Genomic DNA, 12,809 nt, shown 5'->3' with positions numbered 1-12,809 from the left:
GCAGATGCCATCATGGCCAGTTAATTTTTATTTTCTGTAGAGAGAGAGTCTCCCTGTGTTGCCCAGGCTAGTGTCAAACTCCTGGCCTCAAACGATCCTCCCACTTTGGCCTCCCAAAGTGCTAGGATTATAGGTATAAGCCACCATGCCCAGCAACTAGGCTCATTTATTTCCCTTATTATAAGTGTAGTAGCTTATAAATAGCCCTCTTCTCAGTATTTGCCTCAAAGTAATTTGCACTTATTAGAAGGATTCTTTTTATTATTCTCACCCACTTTGTCATAAATTCCATGAAAATAAAAATGGTTGGGCAGAGTGTCTCACACCTATAATCCCAGCACTTTGGGAGGCCAAGGTGGAAGCGTTGCTTGAGCTCAGGAATTCGAGACCAGCCCGGACAACATGGCAAGACCTTGTCTCTACAAAAAATTTAAAAATTATCCAAGCCTGTTGGTGCATGCCTGTGGTCCCAGTTACTCAGGAGGCTAAGGTAGGAGAATCACTTGAGCCCAGGAGGTTGAGGCTGCAGTGGAGCTGTGTTCATGCCACTGCACTCCAACCTGGGCAACAGGGCCAGACCCTGTCTCAGAAAAAAAAAAAAAAAGATTGAATGTTTTTACTCACCATTATGTAGGCATAGCTAGTGTCTGACACATGGTAGGTAAGCAGTCAACAAATATTTGTTAAATAAATATGTAATGGATGCTTTCGTTTTATTTTTGGTATTTCTTTTCCTGTTTTACTTTGGTTGATTACTATTTTCTTTCTCTAGATTATTCAATATTAATATTATTCATTATAAATCTTCCTTCCTAGTCAAACTAGACATTTTTTGTTAATATAGACATTAAGAATAATAAGTACGACTCTGGAAATATTCCATAATTTCATAATTTTATGTCTATATTTTTATTTCTGTCTTTCAAAAACACAGATATGATGTGACTCCTCTACTCAAAAACCATTAAAACCTTTCAATTTTCTACAGAATAGTATCTAAAGTTCTTAGTAAAGCAGTCAAGTAATCTCCAAATAGATTTATGGCCTATCACTCCATCTGTGTACCTTATTCTCCAATCACATTGGGCTACTTATTTGCTGTTACTTTAAACAAGTCTTATACTTCTGTTTGTTAGTACTTTTCCTCTTGTGCTCAGCACCCAACAAAATGCCTTAAACATTGTAGTTCAATAAACACTTATGGAAAAGTTCGTACCATTTTTCATGATCCAAGTTAAGATTTTTAAAATTTATGTCTTTTATAATTCTGAATTATACTTTTACATATATAATTTTTAATTATATAACAGTACTGTGATATGATGTTAATATTTTTATTTTAATTTTTTTTTGCTTATTTGTTCTTTTTTTGTTTTCAAAAAATTGTATTTGTGTTAATGTATTTTTAAATTTAGCATTAATTTTTTTGTATGCTATACTTCGGTCATTTTTTAAGACTTAAGCATATTAAAAAGATATCTTGGCTTTTCTCCCATCACTGTTAGACAGTGAAACCCACGAAGGCATCACATTTATCTTTTTCACTGTATTCTCAGCACCTAGTATAAGTGTGGCACATTAGTTGAGTAATTTTTTTTCCAGCTTTCTACTATCACACTGAAAGCTCAGTAAATGTTTATAGTTATTTTACATTTCATTCTTTCCACTGCTGCTAAATTCAGAAGCATACATTAAGGCATGATTAGGCAGTTTACCCTATGAGAGAACAATGAGTAAAAACATGCATGATGGATAGGGTTCAATTAACTATAGCAACAGAGTTCTCAGTATGAATCAAGATGTTCTCAGAGTAGGAAACAAACACACTTCCTACCCTTAAGGCCTATGAACACACACAGGTTAACAAATAACTTTCATATGGTGCACTAAAAGGAAGGTATGTTTTAAATAGCATGGAAATAAGAGTGAAGGAAATCAGGCCGGGCGCAGTGGCTCACGCCTGTAATCCCAGCACTTTGGGAGGCCAAGGCAGGTGGATCACGAGGTGAGGAGATGGAGACTATCCTGGCCTACACAGTGAAACCCCATCTCTACTAAAAAAAAAAAATACAAAAAATTAGCCGGGCATGGTGGCGGGTGCCTGTAGTCCCAGCTACTCAGGAGGCTAAGACAGGAGTATGGCGTGAACTGGGGAGGTGGAGCTGGCAGTGAGCCGAGATCACGCCACTGCACTCTAGCCAGGGTGACAGAGCGAGACTCTGTCTCAAAAAAGAAAAAGAAAAAAAAAAAAAAAAGAGTGAAGGAAATCTTTAAATTGGCTAAAAGAAGGTTAGATCACAAGGCTAGAGATCACAAAACAAGATCAGACTCCACTTCTATGCTGTTTCCATTATACCATACTTACTATCAATGATGTTTAGCAGCTCACAAAAAAATAACGGGACAGGATTCAGAGAATTACAAAATAAAATCCCGGGACTTATTCATCCTAACCCCATCTCCCATTAATATAAATAATCAAGGACTATACCAAATTGTGAAAAGTTAGTCGGCTACTTGTCGTTCAAGTAGCTTTCTACTTGATTGGTCTATTTAACACAACAGATAATATTAAGTTGTATTCACCCAGGTTTTTTTAATTATTAATGAAGAGTCTGCAGCAAAACTTTCTAAAAGATAATCCAAAAACAAGAATCAGCTGGCATTTATCAGTACTTTCCAAGGAAGTCAGGCCCTGTGTCCGTAAGATTTAAGTATTAAAGTTGCAGACAGTTACATTCTTTTGAGGACCAAGGATAGTTCTTTAGGCTTTTCCACATCTCAAGACTATCCAATTACATTTGGTTACCAAGCAACCATTCCATGACGAATTTGTACCAGCATCCCCAAATGGCTTAACCCCACAACTCTGACCTTGGAATATTAGAAGATGATTTAACCCTCTCCTCCCCTATTATAAGTTAATAAACTGGCATTCTGAATTACATATCAGTTTTTGGTCACTTGGTTAGTATAAAATAAGAATCCTCTCAGTTCTAAGAGCTGTGTAGAAAAAAGTTTAAGAATCTGAAAAACTTAAAACCATAGTCTAGGCCAGGCGCAGTGGCTCATGCCTGTAATCCCAGCATTTTGCGAGGTGGAGGCGGGCAGATCACAAGGTCAGGAGATCGAGACCATCTTGGCTAACACGGTGAAACCCCATCTCTACTAAAAATACAAAAAAAAAAATTAACCAGGCGTGGTGGTGGGCGCCTGTAGTCCCAGCGACTCGGGAGGTTGAGGCAGGAGAATGCCATGAACCCGGGAGGCGGAGCTTGCAGTGAGCCAAGATCATGCCACTGCACTCCAGCCTGGGCGACAGAGTGAGATTCCGTCTCAAAAACATAACAAAACAAACAAACAAAAACCCATACTCTAAGCTAGTGATTGAATAAAATGGGGGACCATACGCTGGATTCAGGCCACAAATGGATTTTATTTGGCTTGCAGAGGAAGAGGAAGAAAAGGAAGAGTCTCTTAAAAATCTGACATAAAATGCACAATATATTTCATATAAAAATGTGTATTTCCAGCTTCTCTTGAAAAATCTGAAACTCTGGCAATATTTGGACCTGCACTGCCATGTAGTAAAAACTGGCCAGAGTTAAGTAACCCAGCCCTATTTACATGGGACATTTGCTCTCTAATTCATCACAGACCAACTCACCCCTTTCTGTTTTCCTGATAGTGAGGCCAAAAATCAAGTGTCACTTCTCATTATGCTTGCACTGTTTTTCTTATAACCTTCAAAGATTAAAGAATGCCATACTGGTAGTTAAGTGAGAGTTTACCAGGTAAGTACAATTCCACTCTTCATATTAATGCAGTGAAACATAGGCAGAATCAAAGAAACCAATTTACCTTAATCTGAGTCTGTTCGATTGACTTTTCCCATATCTGCTGATCGTAGGCTCCAATCTGAAAGAGGGAGTAGTGTATTTAAACGATGCAAAGGAAATCCTTACCTAAGTCAAGCCTCACAAAAGTCATGAGCCTATTAAGTATCAATATGCTATGTGGAAAATGTTTGTGCTACTCAGGAGTTAGAATAAATTAATACTTCCAAGGACTGTTTCTTTCAAATATCTAAAATAGCTGGACCTAAAAGTAAATTCAAAAGCAATGCCCAAAACATTTCAAATTAAATATTACCTTAAAAGATATTTCCACTTCTTGGGCAGGCATGGTGGCTAACACCTGTAATTCTAGCACTTTGGGAGGTGGAGATGGGTGGATCACCTGAGGTCAGCAGTTTGAGACCAGCCTGAACAACATGGTGAAATCCAGTCTCTACTAAAAATACAGAAAATTAGCCAGGCGTGGTGGTGGGCGCCTGTGATCCCAGCTACTCCGGAGGCTGAGGCAGGAGAACAGCTTGAGCCCGGGAGGCGGATGTTGCAGTGAGCCGAGATCGCGCCATTGCCCTCCAGCCTAGGCAACGAGAGCGAAACTCCGTCTCAAAAAAAAAAAAAAAAAAATCAAATCCACTTATTAAGGAAAACAGCAATAGAAAAACTAGAGAGGAATAAAATACAAGGAACAGCTCAATAAGACTGTTAATAGTATCAATCTGAGCTGTGCAGATTAAGGTTTCATGTCTTTTTTGTTTTTAAGCAGTTTGATCAGAAGCAAACTTTCAAAGCATTGCGGTGGCATTGTGTACGCAGCCTGGAGAAGGGAGGTGGCCTGTAAACCTTATTCCAGGACCTGGAACCGGGTTTAAAAAACATAATGACCTTGTACATTTTTTTTTTTTTTTCCATTTATGTTGAAGTATACATGAACACCTGGCACTACCAAACTCAGGGGAAAGTAACATACTATTTGTGAGAGCTTTTTGCAGGAAGAATGCGTTACAAATAAAAATATATATATTGGTATTACCTTCTTTTGGTACCACGATATAGCATCTCTCTCATTCGAGGCCATCTGTGTCTCCAGCCAGAGAATGGGATTTCACTGAAAATGAAGGAAAACCAGTCGGTGAGTCCAGCTGCTGAAGGTTACTCTCCCAATTTGGGTAGGACTCAAAAACCGCTTCTCTCAGCCTCTCCATGAGCTGCTCTTTCTCCAGCTGTTTGCCAGGGAAAACACAACAAACAAACAAACAAACAAACAAAAACTGGCGCAGCGGCGACCGGAGAAGCCTCTGCAATATTTCGGGCGAGCGTGTTCCTGGGTGCGGGGGAGGGGCAGGGGCGGCCGCTGGAGTCGCCCGGCACCCGCCTCCTTCGCTCCCCGGCGTCCGGCTCTCACCTAGTGCCCGTTGCCCCGCGGGCCGGCGCCCGGGACCTTCGTCCTCAGTGCCCGGGGTCCCACCGTAAGGCCGGGGGCGAGGCGGCGGGCAGGGCAGGCCGCATCTTCCCACCTAGGCGGAAACGCCGGCGAGGCCGTTACCATGGAGACCGCGGAGGCAGCCCCAGCCCCGGAGGCAGCCGGGCGGCCCAGCGCCCTGAGGGCGGCAAATCGATCGCGGGTCCGAGCCCGCCTAGAGGGTCACGGACTGATCAGAAAATAAGCAGAGAATGGACTGGAAAACGAGGGGGATTAAAAGTAAAGGAGGTCTTCGCTAGGCCGCCAGTCGCCACGGCGACAGCAAAAGGTGTGCCCAGCTGGAAAAGACAGGTGCAAAGGCCCGGGACCCCGAGAGCCCGGGAACCCGAGAGGCGGCCGCGGCGGCGGCGGCGGCGGCGGCGGCGGCGGCGGCGCTCGTCTTTTCCGGGCCGGGCCGGGCGGCAGTGACTCAGCCGTCTGAGAGCTGGGCTAGAGCCGCTCAGCCGACCACCGGGTAGCAGCCTTCGGCTTCCGCTTTCCGGCTTTCGCCGCCGAGGTGGCTCCGCCCCTGGCCCGGGCCTTCCCGCCCCGCCTAGGTCCAGGCTCAGGGTCCAAGGGCCTGGGGAGCCGCGCGGCGATCTGTGGCCAAGAGCAGCTCCCTCAGATCACCCTTCAGCCCTCCGCTTAAAAGTCACTTCCTCACAAACGACTCTCCCATCCAGCGGTCTAAAGGAGGTCGGTCCTGATACTCTAGTAGCTCCCGGCTCATGTCTTTGTGGCACTCATCTTCGTGTTTCATGGCTTAATCTCTGTTCCCCAGTGGGCTGTGGGCTCCATGAGGTCAGAGACTGGGGCCTGGCACGAACATGACACTTAGGTTCCCAATGTTTGTTGAGTGAATGAATGAATGTTTATGTGAATTTACGCTGCCCTGGGAGGAAGGGCCAGGCTGCGGCTTAGTGACTCCCTTCCTCTCCCGCCCCTCAGCAGCTCTGGGTCTGGAGCTTTCTGGGGCTCAAAGGTAGGGGAAAAAGAGGGACAAGTATTGGGCAGTCACAGCTTTTTCCAAAATAGGGTAAAGTTAGGTGGCGGCGGGAACACGTTAATTAGGGCCGATAGAGGTCAGGAGAAAGGAAAGAAAGGTTGAGCCCTAAAGTGAATATTTAAGGATACATTAAAAGGATTGTTAAGCTGCTTTCCTTTTTTTTTTTTTTTTTTTTTGGCCATTAATGGAACACTGTCCCCTTAGTCATTCTCCCCACCTTATTTGAAGCTGTGTTCTTGTTGGCCCACAGCGTGTAGCATCTGGGTCAGAGAAAGCTAATGACAGATGATAGCTTCCACTTAAAGGCTAAAAGGCGCGGTTTTACAGACATTATTTCTTATCATCTATTGAGTGGGTACCAGGTGGTGGAAGTTATCCCATTTCACAGATGAGGAAAATCGACTAAGCTAAAATAACTCCCACAGGACTAAGTTTTACAAATTATTTCCCCCAGACTGGGCGCAGTGGCTCACGCCTGCAATCCGGGCGCTTTGGGAGGCCAAGGCGGAAATGTCGCTTGAGCTCAGGAATTTGAGACCAGCCTTAGCAACATGGCCAGACCCCATCTCTAAAAAAAAAAAAAAAAAAAAAAAAATTAGCCGGAGATGGTGGCACGCACCTGTAGTCCCACCTGCTTCGAAGACTGAGGCGGGAGGATTCGTCTGAGCACAAGAGTTCGAGGCTGTAGTGAGCTATGATTGCGCCACTGCACTTCAGCCTAGGCAAGAGACCCTGTCTCAAATAAAGTAAAAATTATTTTATCCTTTTTACATTGCACACATTGGCAGTGGTTTCCTTTTAATCCTTGACAGCTTTTCCTTTCGTTAGTGCTAAACATTACAATTCTGTTGGGCTTCAAGACAAATGACCAACTTGAAAAAAAAGAAAGATAAATGACAAGTGAAAAACGTCGAATTTTGCACACGTAAATATTTAACCTCAATTACATTAATAGCAAAAGTACTTTACTTCATTGTTTGGCACACAAAAGATTTTCCGGGCAGTGTGTGGAGGAACTAAATCAGGTAAGTAGTATTAGACGATAGTGGTTAAGTAGCAAACCATTTTTCAGGTGCCCTGTTGGAAACTATTCAGTGCTTCCTAAGGCTACCAGAGAACAAGGTATGAATCCTTGCTCCCAACCAATAATCTGTGATCTTAGGCAATTTATTCAACTAACAAGCCTGTTTTCTCACCTGTATTTTGGAGATAGTTGCCTTCTTAAGGATGTGAGGATTAAATGAGATACCCTCATACAAACTTCCTGGCCCATGGCAGTTACTCAAAAACTGTGAAGTCCCTTTCTTTTCCTTTCCTAATCAGAATCAAAGGCTATCAGTGCTTAGGAAAGGTACCTCAATTAAAGGTAAGTTCACACAAAAACTGATGAGGAAAGAAATCCATTTTGTGGTGTTGCATTAATACATCAATGACATAAAAGTCTATACGCCATCTTCATTAATACTCAATGAACTTCAAGAAAATCCACATCACCAGAATACAAATTTAAGACTGTCCTTTTAAGTAGATACACACTAATTTAAGCAATTAAGAGGCATTAACTACAACAAATGCCAAGTGATTTTTTCTTCTTCCCCTAAACTAATTGCATCTCAATATGGATGGAATTTTCCCCAGACATCTTTAGAAAGAAAAGTCGTAAGATTTTCTAAAAAAATTTTTTGTAGTAGTAGGGGATAAAGTAGGTGAAGGATTCGTCCTCTAAAAATAGGTTCCAAGTATTTAGAACTCGCATATGCTATGCATTTTGTGATGAAACACCAGTAAAGGACAAATCAGACTTTGTTTATTAAAAAAATACTTTACAGGAAAAAAAAAAAAAAAAACTATGCATTCCATTGTCCTATTTTACAAAGAAATAGCTTAACAATTTAACACACTTAGACAGCTACAAAAAAGCACTGTGTTAAAAGGATTATTCACACAAATTTAGATTTAAGACTATTCATTAAAAACCTTTTTAAAACACTTGTTAATGTCAATAAACAAACTAAGGCCACACAACGCAAATAGTCCGCCAGGCAAATATACATTTCATCTATATGCAAAGACCTCTTAGATAAATAAAAGCCACAGGAAAAAAAGTCTTAGCTGCCAATCAAAATGGAGTTTAGTCACAGAAAACACTATTACATGAAAATTTACAACATGTGATAGTAGTACATAAGTATTTCTTCAGAGAGAATTGAAAAGTGCTATATTTTAAGAGACAGTGGTCTCAACTACATGCACAAGTGGATCCTAAAAAATGTATGAAGAAAATGGAAGGCCATAATATTTATGGAGAGATACTTGCTTTTAAAGTAACAAACTTTCAAGACAAGGATAGGTCCCTTACGTGCTAAAGAAAAACATTTGTACTGTGCATTTCCTCTACTTGCATGGCCAATAAATACAGCTACAACCTGTTTGAAAAACAAAACAGCACAGATGTGAACCTCTGGCATGTGCTAGTGAAAGATTCTTTTTTAAAAACGTGTAGCAATGATAAAAGATTAGAAAGATACAAAATTATCCTAAAGGCATAAATGCAAATAAATTTTTTATGGCAAATACAGATGAAAATATAATGGGCTAATATTAATGATTAAGAATATATTCACTAAGGGTTTTCATGGATTTGGGAGTCTTGTTCCTATATTAGCTTTCATTCTAGACAATATTTATATAAGGAAAGGCAATAAGCAAGTTTTTTCCAGTCATTAAGTGTGACTTTTATGCCTAGTAAGACTGATGCAAGACATCTTTTCCCAAAGTTTAGTAAAGAACTTTAATAAGCTCCTTTTCCCCCCCTATAAGAGCTTATAATATCAGTCAACTGGTATTCCAACTGTCTCTTAAGGGGAAAGGGCACTTTTCAAAAGTCTTTCACTAAAAAATAATAAAAGTACCAGTTAAACAAATTCTAAGTACTGAATAAGCAAATTAAAAGTACAATTAAACCTAGGAATCAATTTTTAGAGTTAAAACTTTGGAGGAGGGAACATACTATGTAGGTTTTCATTATTATTGCTTTATGAATTTGGGTTACCGCTTTGAATCATCCTACTCCTAGCATATCTTGGTATCAAGAATTACTTCTGGGGCAAGAGGAAGACTTTTATCCTTTTTAATGGGTACCATGAAATTATTCTACTTTACTAAGTTAGGAATATTCATTTATTGGGTCCTTTCCATAAGCACATTTAAAAACCATCCCTCTGCTCCACAAAATATTAAAACTTATAGCCACATTGTGCAAGTAATCTCAAGAGCTGGCACAACGGATAATATATCAAAAAGGAAGATCAGCTTAAATTTCAGTTACAACTTCACTCCCATCACTACTTTAACAAATCAGAAGACGCCAGATTGCTCCATGCCTCACTCCACCAAACCAAATAATTTAATGATTTAGAAAAATTGCAATCATTTGTATCACTAAACTAGGATACAGCTTTGAAAGCAGTAAAAAACGCAAAACTTCTGCTTTTATATTCATCAGTCTTTAAAGCATGCTATTAAAATCTAATACTCACATAGGACATTCAGTTTTCAGATACATTACTAGCTAAATGTTTCTCTCCATTCTATTGCAATTCTAACATACAATGAATTTATTAGTACATGAGTTTAAACATTTTTATTGTACTCTTAATGTGTTTATATTGGAGGTGAGGGTAGAATGTTTTATAAAAGGAAAATGGGGATTTGCTTTTGATTGTAGGTCTTTGCAGATCCGCTGGTTCCTGAGTGATAATACACAGTGCTGGCTGTCAGGAGACAGTCTCCTTGTTTATTAGCAATGACCAGCTTGGATGACAGATGGCATCTGCTGGATGGCAAGTGGGAGATGGGGAAATCGGATCTTGGAAGACAAGAAAAAATTTAAAAAAAAATTTTTTTTTGCTTTAACAGCCTTCTCTTCATGATTATTTTTAAAAGCAAATGTTGCCTGAGAAGAATTTTACTTTGCACAGCCTGGTAAAGCTCTTCTGGACAGGAAAATAAAAACAAGAAGTAACCCAAACCCACACACTTTGTGATTAAACCCCTCCCCAACAAAACAACAAAAAAACACCCTCAAAGGCAGGTCCTGTTAAAAACTAGTATTGATAAACTGGAATTTACCCTAGAATTTATACCCAAGATTTAAAAACACCCCTGCAATAATCACATTACCTTTCATACCATTCTAATTACCTTATTTACAAAGATAACTAAAGCCAACATCACTTCCAATTCATAAATGGTTTACATTGAAATGTATCCCTATTTGTCTTCATCCTTTGTAACAGAGAATACATACATATACATATATATAAGGAATAATACAGATTCTAACTAATCACTGCAGTATTTGCTGATGGTTACTTTTCTATCTGTTTACACAGTGACCTCTATACTTTGCTAATATGCATTTAACTACACAACAATATTGCACAAAGTAATATTTATATAAGATTTAACCTATTTCAGAATATTTTAGAGAAAATTCATATTTGATATTTCAAAAGATGCAGCTACATTTTCATGGTGACAGACATAATAAAGCAGCATCTTGGTTTTTTTTTTTTTGGTTTTTTTTTTTTTTTTTTTTTTGCCTATGTTAATGTAAATATTTCAAATCTTACCATCCAGGAAAAAAAAAATCTCCAAATTGCACTGTAACCAGGGAGATACAAGAATCTGGTCTTAGGTGTGGGGAGAACTCTTCCTTTAATAAACAAAAGGCCTATTGTATTATTAACTAAGATAAAGTATAATGTGAATCATGTTAACATTCTAAAATAACAGAAAGTTAGGACCATACTAGCAACGTGAACTGTGCCTGTTTGAAAAGAAAATTTAAATACTCAGGCACTAAGCATTAGCCTGAAACTCTAGGATGAAGTCTAGTGCTGTATTCTTTCTTAGAAAATAGCAACACAGAGTAATAGTAAATAAACCCAGGTATTCACGAGTTAAAACTGTGAATTGAAGTGTCTCAGTAGTAGATATTTATCATGAAGAGGTTGATGCCAAGTGACAAGAATAGTTTATCGTAAGATTGATGCTCAAAATATGGCAGCCTCATCAGCAAGACTATTATTATTCTCTAAGTTTAATAGTTGTGATCAGTTTAGGAAGCAAAATTATCCCCACAAAATGTGAGGATGCCAGGAAGCAGAACAATAGAGTATCATGTCAACATTATCTCTTTTACCCAAAATATCTTCCATAGTTAGCATATATTCTAGAAGAGATTAATGAGCCATGGATAATGAATGACCAAGGACTATTCATCTTTAGATTTTTTTTTAATTGAAATATCCACTGGGCTTTAAATAACAGATACAAAAAAAAAGACAGTTTGGATCAGAAAGTGCTGTGCTTTCTCTTTTGTTAAGAAACCAGAGAGCCACTGAAATTTCCTTAGAAACTACTTGTTATTTGTGGTTAGAACTAAATAACTTACTTGCCCATGTACCAGATGCAGGAATTTTTTCCTGCAACCTAATGCCATTTTTACTGTAGAAATTGAACCTGTGCCATAAAGACACAAATACTAAACCATAAATCTGATTTATCCATAAAAACAGCAAATATGGCAAGAGACAAGGCAAGATAAAATTAAGGGAAGTGAATAATTTACCAAATAAGAATCTGTTATTCCAGAGAATTCTCATTTTGATTTGAAGAAGAGATTGAATTGTTACCTCACACCTTAAAACAGAAAGTAGCAGCAGACCCACTATTACATACTGTACTAACGGGATAAGATACAACTCTTAACTTTGCATAATCTGTGTAAAAAAGATATGCTTGACATTTGTGGAATGTCATTTCTCTTTATAGAATTATAGGCAAGATTTCTCCAATAAAACTTAACTTAAGCCAGTTATAAAACTATAACTTCACATCAAAATTTAAAAAAGTTAAAAAATGTGTTTGAATATGTACATATCACACAGAAGTGGTTGAATGTTCTTGCAGATTGTGTTGCTGGTCAGAGTCCAGTCTACTTTCCACTTTTAAAACTGGAATAGGCTGAGTCTTCTGATCTTGCTGTAGATTAAGTTCTGATGCAGGTGGGAAGGATGATGAAGCAGTTGTCAACAGCTGAATCTCTGTGCATGTTTCTTCAGATTCAGTTTTTATCCTCACACATTGGGAGTCAACTTCTAATTCTCGCTTTCCAGTTAAACCACAGTCCATGTTAGAATTGCTTTCTGTGTTTTGAGTGGCTTCCACAACAGGATGGTACTGTTTAAGCCTTATATGCCAGGCTAAGCTGCACACTGCCGAAACTGTTTTGAACTGATGAATGACATTTCTAGGGATGAAGTAGATGTCATTGTCGCAAAGCTGAATTCTAGCGTAACGAATGCCTTCCCGCCTCATTTGGTTTAGTTTAGCTTCATCTACCCATTGTACGCACTGAAGAAAGAAAAAAGTTACGTGAGACTTTAAAACATGTAATAATTTAGTCAAATGAAATATTATAATT

At 39.1% G+C, this 12,809-nt stretch overlaps 2 protein-coding genes across 8 annotated transcripts in view; both read right to left on the bottom strand.

Moving 5' to 3' along the window:
• Positions 1-5,754, bottom strand: part of LOC105479318 (putative homeodomain transcription factor 1) — a 73,067-nt gene extending 67,313 nt beyond the window's left edge. For 3 of the 7 annotated variants that reach the window (XR_011619829.1, XR_011619856.1, XM_071091212.1), the window contains exons 1-2: positions 4,885-5,754; positions 3,862-3,918 (exon numbers count right to left, since the gene is read on the bottom strand). Coding sequence is in view for 3 of the 7 variants with exons in the window: in XM_071091212.1 (XP_070947313.1) it covers positions 3,862-3,918; positions 4,885-4,929 (102 nt within the window). In the remaining 4 variants the exon portion in view is untranslated. The remainder of the gene's footprint in view (positions 1-3,861; positions 3,919-4,884) is intronic. The other 4 variants (XM_071091180.1, XM_071091115.1, XM_071091093.1 and 1 more) reach the window with 3 other exon arrangements.
• Positions 5,755-8,109: 2,355 nt separating this feature from the next.
• The window catches only part of LOC105479164 (round spermatid basic protein 1), a 51,214-nt gene continuing 46,514 nt past the window's right edge, over positions 8,110-12,809 (bottom strand). Inside the window, exon 7 of the mRNA XM_011737012.3 lies at positions 8,110-12,739. Coding sequence (XP_011735314.1) covers positions 12,266-12,739 — 474 coding nt within the window. The 3' untranslated portion in view covers positions 8,110-12,265. The remainder of the gene's footprint in view (positions 12,740-12,809) is intronic.

This window comes from Macaca nemestrina, chromosome 1 (genome assembly GCF_043159975.1).
Source record: "Macaca nemestrina isolate mMacNem1 chromosome 1, mMacNem.hap1, whole genome shotgun sequence".
NCBI classification, from domain to species: domain Eukaryota; kingdom Metazoa; phylum Chordata; class Mammalia; order Primates; family Cercopithecidae; genus Macaca; species Macaca nemestrina.
This window is presented reverse-complemented; position numbering and strand designations above follow the sequence as displayed.